The sequence below is a fragment of the Pediculus humanus genome, genomic scaffold (assembly GCF_000006295.1).
Source record: "Pediculus humanus corporis 1103172107488 genomic scaffold, whole genome shotgun sequence".
NCBI classification, from domain to species: Eukaryota; Metazoa; Arthropoda; class Insecta; order Psocodea; family Pediculidae; genus Pediculus; species Pediculus humanus.
The window spans coordinates 750372-776354 of NW_002987105.1; the positions used below are offsets into that span (position 1 = coordinate 750372).

Genomic DNA, 25983 nt, shown 5'->3' on the forward strand with positions numbered 1-25983 from the left:
AACGTAGTAGCCAAAGAAAATTCAAATCATGTTCCTGACGAAGTTTTTTACAATAAAGAAAAGTGAGTGAATTAATTGATTATTATTATTGAAACGAAATTAATAATTAATAATTTTTTATTTATTTATTTATTTACATAATCATGGTTATTGTGTAGGCACATTATGGAAAGCGTGGACGTTCTACGAGCTCAATTGACTGATTTAAGTAAAAAAGTAAATAAAATATCGAGGAAATTAGATGAAGAAATAGAAACGAGAACGGTTTTGCAAAATTGCGTCAAATCTAAATTATCCAAAATGGGTACGGAAATCGATTAATAATAATAATAATAATAATAATAATAATAATAATAATAATAATAAAACCGTTTTTCAAAAAAGGGATTCGTGAGAAAGAAAACGAAAATAAAAATAAAAATAAAAAATGTTGTCGAACACGATCGTTAATCGTTTTCCTACTTACTAGTATTTACTGACTTGTGAGAAAAGTTTTGAAATGGTTTATTGTGGGGGAAACAAGGGGGGGGGGAAGGGAAATGAAAAGATAAAAAAAAAAAAACAGGATTTGCAAATGTTCCTAATGTTAAATATCGTAAATTGTTTTTTTTTTTTTTTTTTTTTTAAATCTATAGAAAAGTTAAGGTTCCTTAAGGACCTGTGCGAATCTAATTCTAAGATAAAAAAATAAATAAATCACGTGATAAAACGTTGGGGGGGAGGGGCGCGGAAAACAATCAAAACAGTATAAGAGTAAAAAGTATTTGTTGTTGCTGTTTTTGTTCGTTTATTGTTATAAAAAAAAAAAAAAAAATTCTATTTTGAATATTTTTATTATTATTTTTTTTTTTGTAAGTTGACAAATTTATCGACTGACGTGTAAATTAATTAGCAATAAATTTTAAATGCCTCATAAATTAAATTTAAAAATAATAATAATAATAATAATGATAGTAATAATAATTTTTATGACTTTCCACTGGCAATGATCTATATATATATATATATATTTAAAATTTTTTTATTTTCTAATTAGAATAAGTTTGTTGAATGCATATAAAAATAATATATATATATGTGTTAAAATTTAAATTTATAAATATGCGTTGTTTACACTTATTTGTTGTTCAGATTTTTTTTTTTTTTTAATTTTACCGTAAGAGAAAAGTAACATAATTATTATAAAAAATCAAATACTCATTATTTTTATAAGTAAGGATCTTTCGTTATTTATAAACGTTATGAACTTTTTTTTTTTATATCGTAAAAGTAAATATCGAAAAAAACCAAATTATTTATGATAAGCATTAAAATAAATACATTATAAAACAAATATATTATTATTATTATTTTCAAATTATTTTTTTTCCGGGGGAGGTAAATTTATAAATTTTGTAATTTTTTTCCCTTCCTTATTTTTTTTTACACTTTAGTTAATAAATTATCAAATCTTAAATAAATTTATTTTGAACTTTGAATTCTATTTAGATGGAGACATGCAAAGTTTAATTATTGTATTCAAAATTTATTTAAAGTTTTTGGCGCTAAAATTTTATTTTCTTAAGAATAATTTTTTAGGTTGGTATCCCCGTTCTTATTTCAACGGCAATGTTTACGTAAAAAGGTAAGGTTTAAAAAATTTTATACGTTAACCCTTCATTGTAATATCATGTCATTTACGTTTTTTTTTTTTTTTTTTTTTTTTTTAATTTTACAAAACGGTTGATTTGTCAGTCAATAAATTATGTCTAAAAAAAGAGCGCGAAATAGTGAGTATTTTATTTTCCATTTGTTTTAATTATTATTATTATTTTTCGTTAAAATTTTCGTTAAATATTTCCTTTTCAGGTAATTTGTCTTAAACACGGTTATGTTTATCATTATGAGTATAAATGAAATTTTTTAAAGTTTTAGGGAAAAGTTATTATTATTACTATTTATTATTACTAAATCAAAATTGTAGAGAAGTTATATTTTATTAATACTTATTAGTTATTGTTTCATAATTTGTTTTGATAAATAATAAATAAATCATGATGAATTTGGATATGGGTAACAAAAATAAAATAAATTGGGTTTTAAACACTCAATTTATAGACAAAGTGGAAATATTTCAAAGGGGGGCCACAAAAAAGAAAAAATTTAGTGGTATCACTTAAAAAAATTATTAAAAGCAGTAATTTTTAAGGTATTTGCATAATTACAACAGTGTTAAACTCGAAACAAAAATTATCACTTCAACATACATTGTTGTAGAAAACGATTTGTAAAAAATCTATAATTTGTTAAGCATTATTGATAAATTTAGTATTATTTAAACAAGTTGATCAGCACCAAAATTTTCAAATTAATTTTTCCATGATATTATGTTTAAAACATAAAAATTATTAATTATTTTAAAGCATTTTTAAAAATTTAATACTTTGAATTGATGTGAAATTAACTTACATATGTTTTATACATTTAAAAATGAATTCTTAACTTTTTATAATAGAAACATTTTCTTTTTCATTATTAAAATGCCTAATAATAAATGTTTATTCAAACAATCATTTATTTACATTTTAAAATCAAACAATCGGTTGATTTCCACTGTACATAACTATTCGACACACACACACACAATGTCGGCTTAAAATTAAAAATAATAATTTAAAAATATTTAGATTTGGTTATGGTTAGTTTTTATTTATGCATTAGAAAACAAAACAAAAAATTTTTAAAACAAACAATTAATAAATAAAAAGGTTCATCAACCTTCATTTCCGTTATCAACGACAAATATTAAGAAAATTCTTATGATTTATTTAACATTCAACGGTTGATGAAGGCTGCGTTCGAATTTGTTTACTGTTATCGTTTTTTAAAAAAATTAAAAAGGGATTCTCAAGTTGGCAAGTGATTTTATTTTATGTACATATATATACATAATCAAGTGTAATTTTAAATAAAAAATTTATATAAATGGAAAAAATAAAAGTTTTGGATGGTGGATTTTCCACGCAACTTGCTCGATACGTCGGGGATATTATAGATGGAGATCCTTTATGGAGTGCAAGATTTTTATACACTAATCCCGAAGCCGTTATAAATTCACACTTGGATTTTTTAAAAGGTTAGAGTTATAAAAATTTGATTGAAACATATGATTGATATTTAAAAATTAATTTTAAACGCAGTAAACTTCATTCATTCAAATTTTTTTTTTTTTTTTCTAGCTGGTGCAGAAATAATTATAACAAATAGTTATCAAGCCAGCATAAGTGGATTTAAAGAATATTTGGGATGCGACGAAACGGAAGGTTACGATTTAATAAAAAGTTCTGTCAGATTTGCTAAACGTGCCAGAGATTTATATCTTGAAACTAATCCAGGGGGTTGGTCATTTTCATTTCCCCGTTCATTCCTCTAGAATTAATATTTTACTTCATAAAATTTATTTATTTTTTTTTTTTTTTTTAGCTAGACCTCTAATTGCTGGATCTGTTGGTCCTTATGGAGCATCATTACATGATGGTTCAGAATATACAGGGGAATACATGGATAAAGTAGACAAAGATGCTATAATGTCATGGCATCGTCCAAGAATAACAGGTCTCATAGAGGAAGGAGTTGATTTACTTGCTTTCGAAACCATACCAGCATTTAAAGAAGGTGAATTTTTATTGGAATTGTTAAAGGAGTTTCCCAAACAAAAAGCCTGGCTATCTTTTCAATGTAAAGTAAGTGAGTAATGGTGGTTTTATCTTCACCAACCCAATGGTAACTCTCTTTATTATACAAATCATTCAAAATTTCTAATGATTTGCAAAATCAAATGAAATTTTTTAAACAAACATGTGCACAAATTGGAAAAAAATCAAAGAATTTACTTATATTTTTAATTTTGAATGATTTCAGAATTCCGAACACACAGCCAAGGGTGAAAACTTTCAAGAAGTTATTAAAAAATGTTGGTCAATGAATAAAGAGCAATTAGTTGCTGTGGGATGTAATTGTTTAAGTCCAAAGTATGTTAGTAAATTATTTAAAGGAATAAATGAAAATCGAACTGATAAAATTCCTTTAATAGTATATCCAAACAGTGGAGAAGAATATATTCCTAACATAGGGTAAGTAATTATCGATTAAATTTGACAAATGTCTTCATCGTTATCAAATCTAAAATTATCTTTATGTTATGTTGTTTATGTTTTTCTCAAGAAAATTGTAAGAATTTATTTATTCGTTTGAAATTTTAAGATTTAAAAAAACAAACAAAATAATTTTTATTATTATCATTATCTAAATTTAAATTTTGTTGCATTTTTATTTATAAATTGACCTTGCCTGTAATATGTAATTCTTGATTTTGTTTACTTTAACTTTTTAACTTGTGATTTTTGTTTTGTTAAATTTTCATTCAAGTTATGTTTAAAAAAAAATGTTTAATGTTTTATGTGTTTTCTGTTTTTTTCTTTTCACAGGTTTAGTGAAGAAAACAGGTAAGTTATTTTACTGCGATTAAATTTAATTAAATTTTTTTTTTTGTTGTTTAATTTCCCTCTATTTTTTCTTTCAGATGGTTTGGAAATGAAAAACTTTTTAACATGAACAAATTGTTTGGCGAATGGTTTGATTATGGGGTTAAGTATATAGGAGGTTGTTGTAGAACAAATGCGGATGATGTTAAAAATATAAGCAATGCTGTTAAGCAGTGGAACTTGAAAAAAAAATGAACCCATGATAGAAATAATAATTACAAAAAGTAATTTTACAATATGATTTTTTTATTTGATTTTTAACGATTATACTATACTATGAATTTTTTAAAAGAATGGCATTCTTATACTCAAAATCGCTATTCGAATTATTAATATAATTAGGTGAATTTATTTTAACTAAAATTATCTTCAATATGTAAAACACCTTTTACTATATTTATAATTTTTAATTTGTGAAGATGTATTTTTTTAATAAGAAATTTTTTAAAATTTTATTTATATATAAATTTTTTTTTTTGACTGTAAATATATGTAATAAATATAATATAATATTTTGTTAAAATTTGGTTTTTTTTTGTTACCCCTTTTGATTAAATAAAATTACTTTTAAAAAATGAAGGGTTATTTTAAATTTTTTTTATTGCAATATAATAATTAGCACAATAATAGTAAAAAGAAAATGAATAAGTCCTCATATATTAACAATCAAATTTTTTTTCTTTTTCGGGGGGATTTATAATTTAAAAATATATTTCCTATGTTTCGTAATGCATTTAGTTTGTACAGTGGAAATTGTGTCACATTTTAAAATTTTTTCAAAAGTATTAAATTTTCAAATCGAAATAATAAAAAGGTTTACTTACATAAATGCAGCAAAACTTATTTTATATAATTATCACTATAACTAATTCAAAAAATATAAAATATTAAAAAACTAAAGTATAACGAATTAATGAGTCACACACACAAAAAAGCGCAAAACTTAAATGAAAAAATTGCTTCTGCTTTATAATACAGTTGGCAGCACCGTAAATGAAATTGCTTTGTTTACAGATAGAGGTTAAATTTTGTAACTTATTGTAATAATTTCATTATTTTTAAATCATGTCTTATATGTTAGGACATTTACACAACGGCTGGCAAGTCGATCAAGCGATTTTATCCGAAGAAGATCGTGTGGTAGTAAGTATTTTGTTCTGGACTAATAATAAACCATTGCGGACATTGTTTATTAATGAGTATTTGTTTATAGGTTATTCGCTTTGGACATGATTGGGACCCTACATGTATGAAAATGGACGAAGTTCTTTACAGTATAGCTGAAAAAGTTAAAAATTTTGCAGTGATTTATTTAGTGGATATTACGGAAGTTCCAGACTTTAATAAAATGTACGAGTTGTACGATCCGTGTACTGTAATGTTTTTCTTTAGAAATAAGCATATCATGATAGATTTAGGTACTGGTAATAATAATAAGATAAATTGGGCATTAGAAGACAAACAAGAAATGATTGATATAGTTGAAACAGTTTATAGAGGGGCTAGAAAAGGAAGAGGTTTAGTTGTTTCACCAAAGGATTACTCAACAAAATACAGATATTAGAGTACAGTATTGGTAATTAAAATAAATCAAAATTTTTTTTATCTCGTTAATCTCAAAAAATTATTTTATAAAAGTAAATGTGCATTAGGTAATCAAATATAATTATTGTGTAAAAGTGATGTAAGGTTTATAAAGAATATTTTAAAATTTCCTATATTTGGTTCGATAATGTAAGTTGCATTTAATTTTCAAATTAAGTCATGCCTTTCTCTTTAGATAATTTAATTAAAAAAATTGTTTTTTTAATTTTCGAGAGTGAATTATAAAAGTTAATAATACTTACTCAGTTTTATTAATTATAAAAAAAAAAATGTATATTTTGAAAAAATAAAATTCAAAATAACAAGTACTAGTATAACAAACAGTTATCAAATTCACGAGCCTTCAATTAAAAATTTAAAAAAAAAAAATTATTTTTATGAATTAAAAAAATTATTATGCACTACAAAATGAACACATTGCAAAATAACATTTCTTTCATGTCTGATTTCATTTTTTAATAATTTTTCTAATAATGTTAAATTTCTTCTTTGAACCGGATTTGATTTATTCAATGGTTTTTTAATGTTCGACATTTTTGATTTTTTCGATGATTTCGTATTTTTATTACTATACGTTTTCGCATCGTTTTCTTCTTCGACCGGTAAATCTTTCACCACGACTGTTTTCACTTCATCCGGAAGACAATTCAAGTCTACATCGTCCTCCTCGCAATTACTTCCGTTATTTTCTTTATTTTCGTCAGGGGGTAATTCCATGTCGGTTTCATCATCGTTAGAATCATAAGCAGAAGCAAGAATACTTAAAGAATTATTTATCGATATCTTGTTGCACGTTTTACTCTCGCTTGTTTGCCATTCTTCGTCACTTATTTCTATATCATCTTTAATTATGTCATTTTTTAAAGATTCGCCATCGTTTCCTAAAAATGAATTCAATGATTAAAATTCGAATGTCTTATAATAGGAATGATGAAACCTATTTGATTATTTGTAAGGAAAAAATTTCCCCCCAAAAAAAAAAAAAAAATAAATAACAAGAGTCATTATCGTACCTATTCCAGAAAATGCAGGTACACCATTTCTAAATAACGATTTGGTTTCTTCAATCGTAGCTTTTTCAATTAAATTAATCATTTTTTTTTTATTATTATTACGTCGAGATTTTCGATTTTTATCTTTGACTTTTTTCAATGTTTTCTTCCTATTTTTCTTATTCAATGCCTTATTAAATTTTGATTTATCTTCTTTTATTCTTTCTCCTCTTTTATTTTTTTCAACTTCCAAAGCTTTTTTTTCTTCTATGACTTTTTTAGAAGGGTATCTCCTATTTAGAAAAAAATAAATCACGCATTTAAATAATTTATTAAAGAAAAAAAAAAATGAAAGGTGAAATATAAAAAAATTTACTTTTTCCTTTCTTCTATCCATTTTGCTATTTCTTCTTCCGTGTATAATTTACCAATTTTTTTATAAAGACCTGAATCATGTTGCATTTTCTTATGTTTGGCTATGATTTTCGGATGTGCCGTGAATTCGCATCCATCTCGTCCGCAAATTTCATGATCGGCCTCGTGAAGGAGCAAATCGTCATCCGTTTTAAATGACTTGTCACACGTTTCGCAAAAATAATGTCTCCACGTTGTATTATTTTCCCAGTAATTTGCCTATATTTCAAAAAAAAATTATTAGTAACAACGACACAATTTTCAATAAAAAAACAACTATTCAAAAAAAAAAAAAAAAAAATGTAAGATACATTTTCAGGCAATTAAAGAATCTCTTTTTTTAAATTATTTGTGAGTTTTTTTCTCTCTCTCTCTCTCTCTCTCTCTCTCTCTCTCTCTCTCGATAATTATCATCAAGTTTGTTTTTTTTTCCCCCCTTCCCCCCTCCCCACCGTTTGAATTAAACTCTTTTACTTAACATAATGCCATGATTTTTTTTTTTTTTTTTTTTTAATTAATACTTACATTTTTAAAATAAAAATTTTTTTGGTTAGCAAATATTATAATATAATATTAAACAATAAAAAAAATGTACCTGTAATATTATTCATATTGTTTTTAAAAAAAAAAAGGGCAACTGTTTACAAACAAAAAAAAAAAATAATAATAATAATAGTAATTTCGTTTTGAATTTTTTTTTTTTTACAGGTGCACCAAATTAAAAAAAAGCAAAAAAAAAAAAAATTATGTAATTAAGTATATAAATTTTTTTGAAATTTATTATTTGATTAAATGACAAAATAATTATCATAATTTATTTAAATAGAAGCACCTATTTTTTGAAAATAAAAGAGAAATTAAAAAAAAAAAAAAATTATTATTATTCGGATTTTTACACTCATTATGATAAAGTTATATTGTCACAAATTTTTTGTTTTTCCCTCGATGAAAAAAAAAATACCAAAAGGTATTAAAAAAGAAATTTTTTGGTTAAATTATTTGTTATACAATGCATACTTGTGTCTTCTGCACATAAAAATAAAAAATTATCAATTTAAATAAATTTACACTTTTTAATAAATATTATTAAACATTTCACTTTTTTCTTTTAATACGAGGAACAAATTTAATTTGAGAAAACATTAATAATTAAAACTTTCAATTATTTATCCATCTATCGATATAGATATGATTTTTTTAAAAAATTAATTAATTAATGTAAATACACTTATTATTTTTCACAAAATTATTGTTTTCAAAATGTATGAACTTTATATAAAATAAGCTTGGCAAAATTGTTTTTTTTTTTTTTTAATGCAAAAAAATCAAAAAAAAATTTGACATTTAAATATTTATAAAAAAAAATGAAAGTTACTAAATGTTAATTATTTAAAAAATTTTTAATTATATATACTTTTTTAATTGCCAAAATGCAAAATTATAAAATAAATAAACATTAATCGAGTTATATTGAGATCAATTATATTACATAGTTCCTCAATAAAAAGTTAAACTTTTCTTTATAGATAAGAATAATATATATATATATATATGTATGTATGTATGTATGTATATCTATATGCATATAAATAATTTTTTTTTTTTTTTTTTTTTTTTTTTGTATGCATTTATAGCAATTACTTTAAACACAGAAGTTTAAAATTAAGTGCAGATAAACTGACACAGACTTGGCCACTTGATATTTAGGTGCTTCCATTCTTACTATCTCCTTCTGCTATATTCTCCTTTATACATTTATCCTGCAATGGGTACAGTAGAAATATTTAATTATTTTTTATTTAAATAATAATTCTTTTTTTTTTTTTTTTATGTCTTTTTCGAATTTCTTTCCAATTGTGTCTAAATTTTTAAAAAAAGCATCTTTTAAAAATTGATGTCGCAGCTTTCATTTTGTGTTAATATATCACACCGAAAAGAGAAAATGTTTTACTCATGATTTGTTAAGCTTAATAAATTAAAGCTTTGAAATTTTAGGAAAAAAAAAGGTGAAACATTTAATTAGGAAAAGGGTAAATATTAAAACAATTAACATCAATTAATGATAAATGTGTCAATAATATAAAAACATTAATGAGTTTAATGGTGATTAATTTACCTCTTCGGGATGATTAGCTAAATATTCATCTTTTGCTTTGTCATACATATCTTTGACAATTTGCTTTTGTGACTTATAACTACTCCAATCATTATCATCTTTTGATTTCCTCCACGTTTCTAATAATTCTATTTTTTTAGTTTCTTCACTTTTAATTTCATCTGTTACCCATGGCTTTGTCAAATCAATTTCCTGAAAGCCAATTTTACGAAATATCCACATGTGCCTCAGTCATGTATTTAATATTGGCAACCCATTATCAACGGTTTTTTTTTTTTTTTTTTTAAAAAAAAAAAGGTTACTCACAGGTGCAGGTGCTTCATTTTTTTGTATTGTTTTCCGCCTGAAATTTTTTTTAGGAAACTTTCCGAACCCTGGCCTAGGCGGCCCAAAATTAAAATTTGATGGACCGGGAAAATATGGAGCGCCGAAAGGAGGATCTGGAGGAAAACCCATAGGAGGTGGGTAAAACATGCCGTGAGGTCCGGGTCTAAACATTGGACCTTGTCCGCCCATTCCACCTCGACGACCATTTTTATTAGGAAAAATATTTTTACCACCTCGACCACGGCCTCTTCCTCTCGGATTCAGCCCCATAATTACCGAACACAACTTAAAACACTATAAAACTGTAAATAAATTGCGTAACAATATAACGCTATTTGTATAATGAAATTACCAAATTACCGGAACTTAATTGAACTGCAGCAAAAAAAACGGTAAACTGTAGCAAATACTTTTCATTGGTTCATTCTACGTAAATCTTTTTTAAAACAAAGTTTAACGTTAAAATTTCTTTTGAAAAAAATTATAATATCAGGCGTAAAAAAAGAAAAAAAACTTAATATTAATTAAAATTCTTAAAATTTTACTTTAAACAAAAAAAAATCAAGTGAAAATTTAATTTTAGTACTTAAAACTTAAATTAAAATAAACGATGTGCGAGTTCGCATCTTTTTTTTTGTAACCGACCGTTGAAAATTAAATTCAAAATAATTATGGAGGATTATAAAGATAATAAATAATTAAAATATTTCAAGTAAGTAAATTTAATCAAATTTTTAAAATATTATTTTTTATTATTCTTATAGAAGTGTCAGTCAGGTGCAAAATTAACTTTGTTTTTTTTTGTTAAAAAAAGTTTAAATAAATGATTTTAAATAAAAAATTTAATTAATAATTACAATATGAATATTATATATTGTACCATTATTATATATATATAAGAACAGCTGCCGGCTCTTTATATAAATCCTTTTGCCAGCTATCTAATATTAAATATTAATTTAAAAAAAAAAAAAAAATTATTAATGCATAATTGTAAATAATTATAAATATAATAATAATAATAATAATTTTTAATGATTTTTAAAAATGGATTTCAACAAACTTGGTAGAAAAAAAATTTCTTTTTTTTTTTTTTTGTGTCAATAATAATCAATACACAACCTAAAATGATAATTAGAAGAAATCCCAATTGATTACATACCATAAATATATATGTATATATGTATATAAAATTTTTAAAACAAGCTAAATTTTTTGATTAATAATACAATAATAATAATAATAATGATGATTTACATGTGAATGTGAATATATAAAAGAAAAATTATTAAAATTTTTCCATAATGCATGAAAAACTCTAATAATAAAACGCTAAATAAAAAAAAAATGATAAAAATATATAAAAATTCGCATGAATTCGTTTACCCCTTTTTACACAAAAAAATTCATTACAATTTTAAATAATGAAATTATAATTACTAAACTAATTTTTTTTCCTTTTTCTTTTATTATTATTATTATTATTGAAGTCCGTACATAATTTATAAAATACTCGTAAATGATAATAAATATATATTTTTTTTTTTTTTGATTATATATGATTTTGAAATTTTTCCGCTTTGTATTTTTTTTTTTTTTTTTTTTTTTTACAGCGTCAAATAAAAATTAATATAAATTATAATAATACTAATTATAAATAAATAATAATAATAATAGTTATTAATTTTATATTACATTACATGCAATAATAATAGCAGCTAATGATTCAATCGAATTATATAAAAAAATATATTTAAAAAAATAAAAAAATTTGTAATAAAATAAAACTGTGATATATAATTTGTATTAGTATGTAATACACGATTGTTTGATTCATGATAATAATAATAATAATAATAATAATAATATCTCAAATTTAATCAAAATTTAATGTAAAATCTCACTTTGTTGTTGTTGTTGTTGTTTTAAAAAAATTACTCTAAAACATTTTTTTTTATGTCATTTGATTCGATTAAAAATAAAAATTCTACGACTACTTAATAAGTTTTAATATTTATAAGTAAAAAAAAAAATTACAACTCATTTAAAATAATAATGAAAATAATTAATTTACAATAATTAATGTTTTTGATTGATAATGATTTAATAATTAATTAAAAAAAAAACCTAATTAAATTTAAGATATTTTAACAATCACAATTTATTATTATTTTTTACATAACTAATCGAAAAATAATTAATTATTTTTTTATTAATAATAATAAAATAATCGTCAATAATTTTTTTAATTATAAAAATTTTCACCTAATTTTTTTTTTTTTTTTTTTTTTGTAAAACTTTATGATGATTACGATTATTATTATTATTATTATTATTATTATTATTATTTCTGATAATTAAAATAATTCATTAGAAATAAAAGTATTTAACGTTTATACGTAAATAAAAAAGAAACGACTTAAAATTAATTGAATTGTAAATACGAATATTTTTTTTTTCTCCTCCATTGATTCAAACACTTTAAATTATTATACTTTGGTAACGTAGAACATTTAAATCTATATGCGTGTAAGCAAATTTTTATGCTTTATATTATATAAAATAATAATAATAATAGTAGCATTAGAATAACTTTTTTTTTTTTTAAGGAAATAATAAAAATACCGTTAAAAAATAATAATAATAATAATAATAATAATTAAAAGGCATACACTTTTAATAAATTTTTTTTGACGATTTGATTATATCATCATCTACTGTACAGCAATATATATATATATATTTACCGTACGTGCCATTTTTTTTTTTTTTTTTTCAACATATTACGATCACTTAATTTTTCCTATTAAAAAAAAAAAAAAAATTTTTTTTTTAGTATTCAAAAGTGCGCTAAAAATTATTTATTATCTGATACGTTTTATTTTTATTTTATTTATTTATTTTTTTTTATAAGTGCACTTGATAAAATAAAAGGAAGAAACAAATAAATAAACGTTGTTTTTCATGCGAGAAAATACTCGCATCAAATTCGCTACGGCTCACGAAGGTTTAGTTAGAAAAAAAAAAAAAAAAAAAAAAATTTTCCTGATATTTAAAAAATAAAAAAGATGATTTTTTTTTTTTTTTTTTTTTAACGTTAAATAATTGAAACGATTAACTGAAATTATCGTAAAACCTTAAGCTGACCGGTGTTGGTCCCATATACGAGTCCTTGTCCGGCTCCAGGAGCCCAACGTATGCAATTCAAACTCATAACATTTGATTCTCGTGTTTGTTCCAAATCTCGAATATGAACGAGACGTCCCCTTCCGCTTTGCCAGCTTCCACCGTTCGGAGAAGGTTTCCCGCCTTCTAATCGGAAAATTTGAGCCATGTTCGTTCTGTCGCGTACCACAACGGGTCGAGACGCTAATCCCACTAGTAAATGTCGATTCGTCGGAGATAAACTAACGGAAACTGCATTTTGTTCGAAACTAGTTCTGTACAAAAGCTGACCTAAGGAACCCCAGTCTAGACTGTAAACACCTAAAATCATGACGAACATGTTAACGATGACGTATTTTTCAGATGTCGAAAAAAACTGCTGCGAAAATTAATTGAAATTTTAAATCGTGAAACTCACCCAACATAGTAGTCACCGAAAGTCTGCCGGAGGGAAGAAGGGTAACTAAAAGGTGTCCATCGTTAGAAACATCTACGCTAGCATCATTGTGAATTTTACATTCTGGTACCACGCCATTTGCTTCTCCTAAAATAACAAGTTTTATAAGTACATAAATTTTTATAAGAGACAAAAAAGAAAACAAAACTAATTTGTAAAGTCACAGGACTCACTATCAGATATATCGGGAATGTTCATTTTAGAAAAGTCCCAAGCTTGTATCCTGTGATGAGGAGATAAAGGTGCATCGGTTATAATCATCGGATCTAAAGTGTACACTCCCAAATGCGGTCCTCCAGAAGTTCTCAATACTGGTTCAATCAATATAAAGAATTTTCACACGATCTAATAATCAAATGATATTGATATGATGATTGATAACTAACCTCGATAATTGTTTATGTTAGAATCTTGATCTTCGAAAGGATTTGGATCATTGTATCTCGGGTGAAGTAATCTTGGACGCCAAGCTCGCCATCTCCACACGTCTTCTGGTATTCTCGGAGTCGGGGATTGAGGTTGATGACGTGGTTGACTTAGCATAGACACATCTACAAATTTTTATTCATTAATTTTCGTGCAAAAAAAAAAATATTAAAATTAATACAGGATTAAATACAGGATGATAAAATACAAAAGAAACACTCACCTGAAACGGGAATATCATTGACTTGTACAACGGGAACAGTAAAAGAGCTAACTCTGGGCTCGATACTGTTCGTCGAACCGGATGATTCGTTACTTCCACCGTATCGAATCCAAAAAATGGGACGTTCGTCCCTCAAGCTCAAATCTCCGTTTTCATTACGAGAAAGTGTTACTTCCATTGATCGTAATGGCGGAGCTGGGTTGTTATTCACAAAAGAGGAATTAGTTCCACTCGATCTGAGTGAATTCTCTTCACTTCCCGCATTTTCAGTATTCACATTACTCTCAGAATTATTTACCTCGTTATCTCCGCTTAAACCAGTAACTATGATGATATTATTGTTACCACCATTGTTGTTATGCGAGTTATTGCCATTTGAAAAATACTGTGAAAAAAAATCATTGTTGCTATGACTGTTTGAACTAAAAATACTGATGTTCCCATCATAATAACTATTATTTAAGGTACTGATATTAATATTATTGATGTTGATATTGTTGGTGGTATTGTTGTTGTTGTTGTTGTTACTATTATTATTACTATCGTTATTGTACACATAAATATTACTATTATTACTATTAACGTTGATTCCGCTTCTGCGGTTGTTTAATGTATTGTTATTGTTCGAGGAATGCGGTTGTCCAGTTTCGCTATTATTACTTTCATTATCAAATGATCTAATTCCAGACGGAGGATTATTTCCTCTTTCTTGACTATTTCTTACATTGAGGCGAACACGATTTGAACGATTGTTTATATAATAGTCTGGTGAAAAAGTATCTCTTCTCGTATCAAATGAACCTTCAGAATTTGACATGGATGACATTCTACTGCTACTTGGACTGAATCTAAATAAAAAAAAAATATTACGATAATCGTTTTTTTTTTTACCTAAAATAATTGGTAGGTTTTATGTTTTATTTGTGCAACTTACAATTCCCTCGGGGGAGAAGATCGTGTCATTCTTCTTTTTCTTTTTCTAAGGTAATCCAAAAAAAATGGTCTATTGGAATTTCTTAGAAAAGCTGCCGCAGAACCTGGGCTAACTGGTTCGAATCGGAAATTTGGTGGCACGAATGGATTGATAGTAACTCCGCTTCTGATGTTATCTTTATAATTAAAAATATTAAAATTAAAATTTAAAAAAAAATTAATTAAATGAAATTTATGACTTTGTTTGTTTAGTTACCATTTTGAGTGGTAGAAACCCCAGGTTGATCCCTTGAACGCCCGCTTAAATTCCTTCTTCTTTCACTAATTCTTTCGGAAACATTATTCGAAACTGACGTTGACTGATTATCGGTTCCATCATTACCTTGTTCCTCCTCATTCTGTGACCTATCACCCCAGTTTATTTCTCTACTAAAAGTTAAAGGTAAGTTGCTTGTAAAAAAAATTTATTTTTATTTTTTTTTTTTTGTTTTTAACAAAAAATATTACCTTCTGGCATTCAGTTGTTCTAACAGGAAATCTGTACATTCTAATGCAACGTGTAATAATAAATGTAAATCTGAAATTAAAATGCAGCAAATAAAAATTTACAATTTATTAAAATAAAATTTAAAATATGAACTTAAAGTTTTTATTCAAAAAAAAAAAAAAAATTCTTACTAAATATTTGTTCGTCCAGAACTTGAATTAAATCTCCAAAATTTTTACCAAATATTTGAGTTAAACTTTTTACGATAAACTCGAGTAATTTTTTCGAATGAACTTGAGTGGCATCTTGCACCGAATTAGAATTAGCATCATCATTAGATTGTATATTTTGTAAAGCAGCTTGTTCGCTTTCTTCGTTTGATTCACTTTCATCGGAGTCATCGTCGGAACTGGGTAAAGCTCTTTGAGGTTCACGGTATTTATCGTTTATAATGTACTCTCCAGCGCTGGAAGAAGCCAATCTCAAAAGACTTAATCTCGCTTTCATTGTTTTTATCATTTCTTTAAGTAATTCCTTCGTGATGGGATCTTGAGAGAGTATGGCGAGCTCTCTGCTGGAAGTCGAGGCTAAAGGATCATCGAAACCGCTTTCTTCCCTTAAAACTTCGTTGCGTTCTCCTGTGTTGCTTTTCAATAATTTGGATGAAGAACCGTAAGAGCCTGCATTGCTGGGCGAATCCGTATTTCTTCTCTTTGGCCTATTGCTTTCTCTTATTGGTCTTTTCTTTTGCCCGCAAGATTGGCAAGCTTCATTAGATATAGAACTTCTAGACGTTGAAGGTTGGCTAAGTTGGCTTAAATTAGATTCAAAACGTTTCGTCATATTCTTGTCTTTTTTTAGAGCTTTTCCAGAACTCATTGATTCCCTAAAAAAATTTAAATTTTGTTTAGAGACAACATAATTTCCGAGTTAATTTGTCATTTACTACAACGAAATTAATTTTTTTTTTTTGTATTTTTTTCTTTTTTTGTTCAAAACAAAACACACACACACAAAAAAAAATTTACAATAAAGATATACGTACCGATCGGCAGTTTTCAGGTTTATGTTAGAAGAACTTAAACTCGAACGACGTAAATGCGTAGCTCTTGAAAAATTTTTTAATTTAAAATGATTATTGGTTTTTTCAGATCTTTTCAAAGGATCAGACCCCTCTGAATTTATTCGCTTTCTTTTTCCTTCTCTATTATGCATTTCATCGAAAACGGATGTTGGGTTTTCATTTTTTAAAGATTTCGCCCGACGATTTATATTGAAATTTGATAGACCTGATGGACCAGGTTGCGGTTCTTCAGTTTCGTTTCTAGCAGTTAGAGAAGTGTTTAAAGAACTTGTACTCGTAATATCGCCTACGTTTGAATGAAAAACTGACGATGACTTTTTCTTTGAAGCCTTTTTCGATTTTTTGGCTTTATCAAATATTTCATTAACCATGGATTCAACTAATTTTTTATAATCATTAACAATATCAAATTTTAAACTAGCGGATGATGTAGGAGAAGTTGATTCTCTACTAAACGGAGTACTAATCGCCAAATTTCGAAGACTCGGCAATTCAGTACTAGAATTAGAGTTATCGTTTTGATTGGGTAATAGCGCAGCGTTGATTTCTTCACCTCTGCTCTGAATGGCATCCCGAAATCTTGTTATATGGTTCATTAGTTCTTTCCACATTCTTTTAATTTTTTGACGCTGTAGAGTTTCTATTCGAGACCTAAAATTATTTTAAAACTTCTTATAAATATTGAACAAAATTTTTATTGACAAATCAAAAATTTAAATTTTCTTTTATTAAAAGAGTGATGTTCAGTTTTAAAAAACTTACCAACAAAATCTTTGCAAATTTTCTATTCCGCGGCTTATTCTTTGAATCCCTTCTCTAACATTAAATTCAGGTGAAGATGACAAATTTGAATCGGTAACGGACGCACTATTAGAATCAGTGTCACTTTCATCGCTATCAGACAAGTTGTTTCTCGAAGATGTTGAAGGCTGATTGATTTGAGATTGCTCTTCTATTAATATATCACTGACGGGCAAATCGGAATTCAACGAAATAGGCGGTGTTTCCACTTCTGGATCCCAAGAATCAAAAATTTCAGACCCATTTTGAGAAGCATTAAATCCGTTGGAATTTAATGAAATATTAGGCGCTGAAGTAGAAAGAGTGGATGAGCTGTCAAGCAACAACTCGTTTGAAACCTCTCGGTTTTCACTAACGGATGACAACATTGGATCCGTTCCTCTCGGGCCTAATCCTCTTGATAAATTATTATCTTCGGAATCTAAAGAATGTAAAGGTGAGTGTTCTCCTTCTTCTGATTCTCCAGATATTTGCGAATAATTTACCGTGCTGTCAACGGAAGGAATATCCAAGGAATTTCGTAATCGATTTCTTAATAATCTTTTTACGCTATCGAAAAGGCGATTTTCAACCTGTTCACGAAGTTGTCGGTAATAACGTTTTCCTGATAAAGAAAGGGTGTTGGTATTAGAGGTAGGAGAGCAAGCAGCTCCTTCCGAAGAAGAAGTTGAAGCTTCCTCGGCGGAATTTGAATTTGATGAATGCGACGCTGTGAAAGAAGATTTAAAAGAAGGAACCTGTTTGGAAATCAGATTACTTTTAATTCGCGAGGACAGTGAATTATTTAAAGAAGAATTACTGCTGTGGGAAAGAGATTGAGGTTGAAAAGGAGAATTCGAATGTCGCGAAAGAACAAACTGCCCGCCAGGCCTGAATGAGAGCTGACGTCTCAAGTTTTGATTATTTTGTAAATTTAAACCATGAGTTTCCCTATTTGTTATTAATTGTAACTGCAAATAAAAATATTAGATTTAATTGATTAATTTACAATTGAAAAATTCAAAATTGAAAAGCGTTTCATTAAATAGTACCTGTGATTGATGGTCCTGAGAAAGCCTAGATCTCACTTGAAATCGGGATAAGTGTTTTTGATTTTTTCTTACAAATTTCCTGTCTGTTCTGTCATTATCCCTACATCTTCTTTCTTGCCCAGATTTTGATAAATTTCCTTGTTGTAATTGGTGTCTAAAAGGAAAAATTTTATATGAAAATAAATTTTAATAATTTCGAAAATAATAAAAATGAAAAAAAAAAAAAAACATTTTATAATTTTAAGTTTTACCTTTGTCTTTTAAGCTGTAATCCTGGAGATGTTTGAGACTCACTTTCAGTTTTAGTTTGAGAACATGATGGAGTTCGTGTCATTTGAGAAGCTATATTAGAACTCAGACGGTTAGTTGAGTTAATCGATGATCTATTTATAACACTTCGTAAACGGTTAGATTCAGTAGTATTAAGTTGTGGCCTACTACTTGAACCTTGTTGACCATCGTTTGATTCATCGAGTAATACTCTGCAAGGCCAAACCACAGAGAATTGAGATCTTTCAGAATTATTTGAACTAGATTCTCGAGTACTAAATATTCCCCTTTCAGGATAAGATGAATACGTCGGATTTGTGATAGCCCTAGAAGTGTTTGTTTGAGAAGAATTCCTTGTAAATAAAACATTCGAAGAGTTTTCTGGCGAGAAAGTTAAGCTCCAAGATCTGGTAGTCGGTCCAAAACTAAATGCGCATCGTCTTAATCTTGAGGGTGATTGAGTAGATGTAGAAGTTGAGCCTACAGAAGGCGTAGTAGTCAAAGCGAGGTTTTGATTAGAGGGAATGCTAGAAGTTGTAGAAAAAGCTAATGAACTGTGAGCCGGTAAAGATGAACGATTGTTTAGCCTACTGAATATTGATGAGTGAATTCGAAACCTTTTGCGATTGCTTAATGGACGATAATTTCTGGATGCTGAAATAAAAAATTACGCATTTAACAAAGAATTATTTTTTTTTTAATTTTATACAATTCACAATTAACTCACGAGAACGCGTAAATTTAAATCGAAGTGGAGATGGACTGTTCGTTTGAGAAGTTGAAACAGAAGAAGAAACAGCTGAACTGCTAATTCCAGAAGTGCTAGCATTATTTCTCAAGTCTAATAAATCCATGGGGTCAGTGCCTCTGTCGGTCTGTATAAAAGAAAAAAATTAAATTTTAAATGAAAAACAAATTCAGTTTCACTAACTTTTTTTTCATTAAAATTAATAAAAACCTAAACTTCGGTAGTTAAAAAAAAAAAAATTTTAAGGAAAACTTACAGTAGGAGTAACTCTTGATTGAGATAAATCAAAATATCTATCCATCAATTGATTATACTGGTTCATTAAATGCCGATAACAAAAAGTAATGGATCTCCCTTGGTCAGAGGAAGACTGAGAGTTGCTACTGGTAGTTGTAACGCTCGAACTAAATGTTGTAGTTGTTGAAGCTGGTGTTGAAGTAGAAGGTGGTTGAGAACTGAGTACATTTATTCTATCCCATTGAGATGGCACATTTACTGGGTTCGCAATGCCTGTAATTAATTTATTCCCTAACCTATCGAACGAAACATACCTAAAAGTTCAAAAATGATTAATTAATAAAAAAAGATATATTAAATTGTCTGCATACAAGTGCATCAAAATCAAATATTTTATAAAATATTCGGAATTTCAATTAATACTTGCCTAACTTTTTCTCTTTCACTTTTAGTACTACACTTGGCGAAAGGCTCAGGCTGACTCCAATCCCAAAAATGTAATTCATTATAAGTGGCTATAACAAGCATCCTTCCTACAGGATGAAAAGCAAGTGATGCAATTACTGTTTGACTTTCAGCAGTCCATACTTCACTACCACCCTGATTAGGAAATATAAAAAAAAATTTATTAAAAATTAAAACTTTTGAAAATAAGTACAGAAAAAAGAAAATCATTACATGTAAGTCCCAAACTCTGACTTGTCCTCCTAGGCAACCAGATGCCAATATTTGATTAGAGGAAGGATGAAAAGCGATGCACCAAGGTGTTCTCGGATGACCAGATAATGTTTGAATATTTTTTCCGGTAGTTAAATCTGTTACATATACATTGTGATTTCCATGGGTAGATGCCACTTTTTTACTAAGGAAAAATTTTTTAAAAATTAAATTAATATAAATTTAAGGTGATATTAATTTGATAATAAGTATTATATATAAAAAATAAGCAAGAGTTAAAATGTCTTACCCATCAGGACTGAACACCATTAAAAATGTCGAACGCGGAGAATCAGGCAACTGACATTTCTGTAAATTTAATAACAAAAGATAATTCTAGTACCGATTTGAAAAATGAATTTTCAATTAATTTTTTTTTTACTTACAACTTCCTCATACGAATTTTTACTAATTAATTTATCTTCAGCAGCCCATTGAAATTCAGAAGGGGAAGCATTTTTATAACGGCCTATTTCACGGTAAAAATAACTTTGAGTAAAATTTTTTCGAACTTTACTGCCCTCATCAATAAAACGTATAGGTTTAGAACAATCTATTGTTTTATCTCTATCTTCCATTTTATTTTACTGCAAACAAAAAAAGTACTTGTAATAAAAAATTTTAATTAATATTTCCAAAATATGTTTGAAAATTTACCGTAAAACGTTTTAATAATAAATATTATATTTTTTAAACATTAATAAAATATTTACGATAGATTGAAAATTAAAACATGCAGATTTTTTTTTTCACAGATTTTTAAAAAAATACTAAAGAAAAAATTTTTTTTTTACACATCTGAAAAACCTGAAATTTTTCCGATACATTTGTTATTAGTTTTATCAATAATAAATATCTGATTGTTAACATTACGGTTCCATGTTTCCTTTGAAAATCGCCATCTTTGTAATTATCCGGTTTCTTCTGGTTTTTAATTTTTCAAAGTTGGCAATATAAATCTAGCGCGAGATTATAATTTTCTCTTTTTTTCTAGAAGTAATGGTTTTAGATTTTTTTTTTTGTGTGTAGTTAATTATTTATTATTTTTAATTAAAAAGATTATTTTAATATTATTATTTATATTAATATTATTGTTATAATATTATTGTTTATTTCATTTTATTTAATATTTAGTGTAAATTAAATAAGTTAAGCGTTTTTAAAATTTTTACCCTTAAGTGATGTCTCGTTAAATGTGAAATAAAATTTTTTTGTGTGAATAAAATCATTATTATTTTACTTTTTGTAAATTTTATATCAATTTTTAAAAGAAATATTATAAGTATAAAAATTTTTTTTAAAATAAAAATAACGGTAATCGATTTTTAAAAAAGCAAGTATTTGACATCAGCATTTGAAGTTTATTCTCAGTCCGAAGCGGTCCGCCATTGTGGTCTGATCTCGCAAGATACGAGTTAAGACGAGATTTTCGAGACCCGTACTATTGTGGAATATTTTAAAATGTTTTTGTTGTTATTTAAAAATAAAAAAACATTATTTAAAAATAGTGTTTGTTTCGTATTCTGATTTACCTGTGATTTTTTTTTTTTTTTTTTGGTTAAAGTGTGACTTTAATTTTTAAAAACAAATTAAGTTTTTGTAAGTGAAAATTAAATAATTTAGGATTCCCTCCAAAACAACTGGATTTAAAAAAGAAAAAAAAAAGAAAAAGTAATAAGAATTATTTGGTAAGTGTATTTTTAGATTCTTTTTTTCATTTGGCTTGTTTTTATTATTATTTTATTTAAAAAACTAAATTTAACTATTTTGACGTGTAAATTATGTCTTCGTTTATTGTAAAAATGACTAAAATGTTCATTTTGAATACCAATAGTGTACTCATACAAAACACATATAGATTCATTTATTCAAGTTTTTTATGTCTTCTAAATTCATTTATTCATTTTTATTTTATAAAAAGTATTATTTACTTATTTTCAATGATACATTTATTTGCATTATTTGATAAATATTATTTGAATCATTTCATTGTATAGGCAGGTTGTCAAGATCATTTAAAATAATGTTTTACCTCATTTTTTATTTGAATTTTTTTTTTTTTTGTCCTAATAAAATGGAACATTGAAAAAAAAAAAAAAAGAAAAATTAAAATTTGATTCTTTATGCTTTTGATTATTTTAATTGAAGACATTATACATCAATTGTATTAGAAACCTTGAAGTAAATTTTCTAAGGTCACACATAGCTCAAGTTACAGATTACACAGGTCATGAAAAATTATTATTTTTGCTTTAATTATGATTTTACTCCAATTAAATGTAATTTAAATTTAAAAACTATTTAAACGAATGAACATTTCATTATGTTACAAGACTTGATACAAGAAAAAATATTAATTTTTACAAGAGAATTTAAATAGGGATAAAAACTTGTATTTTTCCTCCAGTCGTTTAAGTAAAATTATTTATGATCAATTTTAACGAATAGTTTTTTAATATAAAAAAAATAAAAAATTAAATACTAATAATAATTGCTTTGAATTTTTTAAAACGAACAATATAAATAAAGTAACAAAGTTTGGAAACATGAGAATATACGATGGAGAGTTTTATACATAAATACATAAAATTTTATGAGAAATGACTTATATTTATATTTAATAACATTCATCAGCTGTTTACTAACATACATTATTACATTTTTTTTTTATACTAAAATTTTAAATGAAATTTTTAAAAAAACATTAGTTTACTTAATAAAAATTGTACTCTGGCTAATATTTCAAAATTATTTTGGTTTAGGCTTTTCTTTATGTAAAAAAAAAATTTCTATTTATTTAAAAATCAATTTTTAAACAATTAAATTTTTTATATTATTTATAATTTTTATGAAATGAAAATTTACACGTTAAAAAAAAAAAAAAAAACTTTTTAATTTTGTTAATAATAATAATAATAATAATTTTATTTTGTATGGCATACTTAAGGATAATCACTTGAGAAAAAGAAAAAAAAATTTATTGTTAACAAATAATGATTTTTTTTTTTTTCTTTAACTTAAATTTTAAAGTTTCAATTTTTTTTTTTATTTTTACTCATGATGGGGTCAATATTCTCTTGCAAATTGTTTTTCAAACGTATACATAAATTTTTATGGATTTACATGAAGTAAAATATGTTTTGCTTTCATTTAATTTATTATATATTCACGTTTTGATATTTTTTTATTGACTAATAATTATTTAAACGTTAACCAATAAAAAAAAAAAAATATTAAGATTTAGTGTTAAAATTACAATTTTAATAATGGTCATTGAGGTATTTTAAATAATAAAATTTAAATTTTATTAAATATTGAATTGAATAAGAAAGAGTCTTAAATATTTCATTGCAAATATTCAATTAGTCTTAAGAGTATTTTCAATACTCACTAAAATTTTTTATGTATTTTATGTATGAAAATATTTAATTTGTTGTTTTTAACCCTTGTTTTTTCATATAAAGATTTCAAAACATTAGAAGACATAAAAAAAAGAAAAAAATCTAGTGAAACAGGTGTGCTATAAAATTATCTTTTTTTTTTTTTTTTTTATCTGACTACTATAAAAGAGACTTCTTCTTCTTCTACTTCATCTTCATCTTTCAAATTCCAGACTATTTACTTCTCTTTATAAAAAAAACCTGTCAGAAAAATTACATAAAAATTTATTACATAAACTCGTATTAACCGTTATTTTATTTATTTTATTTTATTTTCGATACGTAAATTTCTATTGTACAAATATTGTTTTATTTATTAGTGTGATTTTTTTTTTAAATAGAAATTCATTCATTATTGAAATGCCCTTCAAATTTATTATTTATTTACATAATTTCGGTTATTTCGTTTGCTTATACACGAATATCATAATGTAATTTTTCGTAGACTTTCGAATGCATATTATAACGTCGTATTTTATTTTTACGAATGTTTAAATTTAACCGAAAATGAATTTTTATTTTTTTTTTGTCGGTGGGTCAAATTGTTAGTTAAATTGTCGCCTTCTTCGCCCCCCTAGAACGATCTTGACAAGCGTTATTTAAAAAAATTCAAAAATAGTTGATAAAAGAAAACAATTTTTCATTACGGTTTAATTTTTAAATACAAAATGTGTTAAAAGTTAAGTGGGCCTGGAAAAATTTAAACTTTAATTTAAAATTATTATTATTATTAATATTATAGAACAAGAATTGAAGAAGTTGTTCATTCTTATACACTCTAAAAAGGCTTGTGTTGCAACAAGAGTGTTGTTGTTGTTGTTGTTGTAGTTATTTTGTTTCCCAGCGGAATATTTTTAGTTTATTGTTGAAAAATATTTTTTAAGCCGCTTTCATAGTACTGATTTTCCACTCTAGTTATTTCGTTTGTTTTTATATAAGGTTCTTTTCTTTCTTTCATTTTATTCATTATAAGGTTGTGAAGCGTTGACTTTAAAAAAAGAAAATGAAAGTTTGGAAAATGTTAAAATCGATTGAATAATTTGTTTTTTTTTTTAAATTTAATGATTCGAAAAAAATTAATTGTTTTTTGTTTTTTTTTTAATAATTATTTATTTGGTACAAAAGAAAGGTATTTGTCGTTGTTATTTTTTTTTATTTTAGGAGTTTAATTGTTTGGGCATTTTACCAAATGGAAATTTTAAAGTACTTTTACATTGAAATGATGTTTTTTTTTTTTTAAAATCTTTTACGTTTAGATAATTTTTTATACATGAATTCTCAACAGAATGATCGATATAGTTAAAAGTATATTTTTTATTACATTTGATTTAAAATTGTGGTTTACTTTTTTTTTTTTTTTACGGATGAATTATTCAAAACTTTTAAAAGAGATCGTATTGCATTTTATCATATCGTGAAATTTCACACCGTCATTTTATATAATTTTTTATCTTTTTCAATACTTTTTTTTTTTTTTTTTAATATTTAACAAACATCTCACGATAGTTTGTAGTAAAGTATACATATAAATATATATAAATAATTTAAAATGATCAATAAATAATGTTGTGGCTGAATGAAATGATAATGGTTGATGGTGGTGAAAATGGAATATGAATACATGGAAACGTTTTTAGCATTATTCGTGAATGTAGGAACGAATCACATATTTTGTTAATTACTGCATTTAATCACTACAGTTTTTCAAATCATTATCCAGCCCTAAATAATAATAATATTAATAATAAAAAATCGTTTTATGCGTATTTTGTAATTTGGGAATGCATACGTGAAAAAAACGTAATTTCTTTGTGAGATGCCTCTTAAATTTTAGGGTTCGACACCCCCTTTTCATCTCATACCATTTCTAATTTGTCTTTTAATATTTTTCATGAAAAAAAAATTTAAAATTAACATCAAACGTTTTTTTTTTTTAAAATATATCGTGGATCTGATCGATACTCTTGTTTTCCTTTTAAATGTTCAA

General features: G+C 25.5%; 6 protein-coding genes across 6 annotated transcripts; 2 read left to right on the forward strand and 4 right to left on the reverse strand.

Moving 5' to 3' along the window:
• Window positions 1-2964: 2964 nt before the first annotated feature.
• Phum_PHUM148250 (Homocysteine S-methyltransferase, putative) lies at window positions 2965-4718 on the forward strand (the record flags this gene model as incomplete). The annotated part of the gene is made up of 5 exons (XM_002424673.1): window positions 2965-3115; window positions 3219-3377; window positions 3463-3722; window positions 3901-4112; window positions 4562-4718. 5 exons carry the CDS (start codon window positions 2965-2967, stop codon window positions 4716-4718), a joined length of 939 nt encoding a protein of 312 aa, XP_002424718.1.
• An 870-nt stretch (window positions 4719-5588) lies between these two features.
• Phum_PHUM148260 (mitosis protein dim1, putative) lies at window positions 5589-6087 on the forward strand (the record flags this gene model as incomplete). The annotated part of the gene is made up of 2 exons (XM_002424674.1): window positions 5589-5666; window positions 5737-6087. The coding sequence occupies 2 exons, from the start codon at window positions 5589-5591 to the stop codon at window positions 6085-6087; spliced, it is 429 nt and encodes a 142-aa protein (XP_002424719.1).
• A 349-nt stretch (window positions 6088-6436) lies between these two features.
• Window positions 6437-8436, reverse strand: Phum_PHUM148270 (Nuclear fragile X mental retardation-interacting protein, putative; the record flags this gene model as incomplete). Its single annotated transcript, XM_002424675.1, has 5 exons — window positions 6437-6469; window positions 6558-7009; window positions 7142-7413; window positions 7497-7753; window positions 8431-8436. 5 exons carry the CDS (start codon window positions 8434-8436, stop codon window positions 6437-6439), a joined length of 1020 nt encoding a protein of 339 aa, XP_002424720.1.
• Window positions 8437-9485: 1049 nt separating this feature from the next.
• Window positions 9486-10247, reverse strand: Phum_PHUM148280 (uncharacterized protein; the record flags this gene model as incomplete). The annotated part of the gene is made up of 3 exons (XM_002424676.1): window positions 9486-9500; window positions 9651-9842; window positions 9957-10247. 3 exons carry the CDS (start codon window positions 10245-10247, stop codon window positions 9486-9488), a joined length of 498 nt encoding a protein of 165 aa, XP_002424721.1.
• Window positions 10248-13101: 2854 nt separating this feature from the next.
• On the reverse strand, window positions 13102-17363 carry Phum_PHUM148290 (uncharacterized protein; the record flags this gene model as incomplete). The annotated part of the gene is made up of 11 exons (XM_002424677.1): window positions 13102-13463; window positions 13561-13686; window positions 13773-13910; window positions 13986-14150; window positions 14249-14633; window positions 14832-15096; window positions 15183-15357; window positions 15438-15610; window positions 15713-15758; window positions 15860-16554; window positions 16714-17363. The coding sequence occupies 11 exons, from the start codon at window positions 17361-17363 to the stop codon at window positions 13102-13104; spliced, it is 3180 nt and encodes a 1059-aa protein (XP_002424722.1).
• Window positions 17364-17510: 147 nt separating this feature from the next.
• On the reverse strand, window positions 17511-21134 carry Phum_PHUM148300 (uncharacterized protein; the record flags this gene model as incomplete). Its single annotated transcript, XM_002424678.1, has 9 exons — window positions 17511-18503; window positions 18585-18738; window positions 18836-19508; window positions 19582-19729; window positions 19859-20153; window positions 20267-20439; window positions 20518-20701; window positions 20807-20865; window positions 20943-21134. The coding sequence occupies 9 exons, from the start codon at window positions 21132-21134 to the stop codon at window positions 17511-17513; spliced, it is 2871 nt and encodes a 956-aa protein (XP_002424723.1).
• Window positions 21135-25983: the final 4849 nt, after the last annotated feature.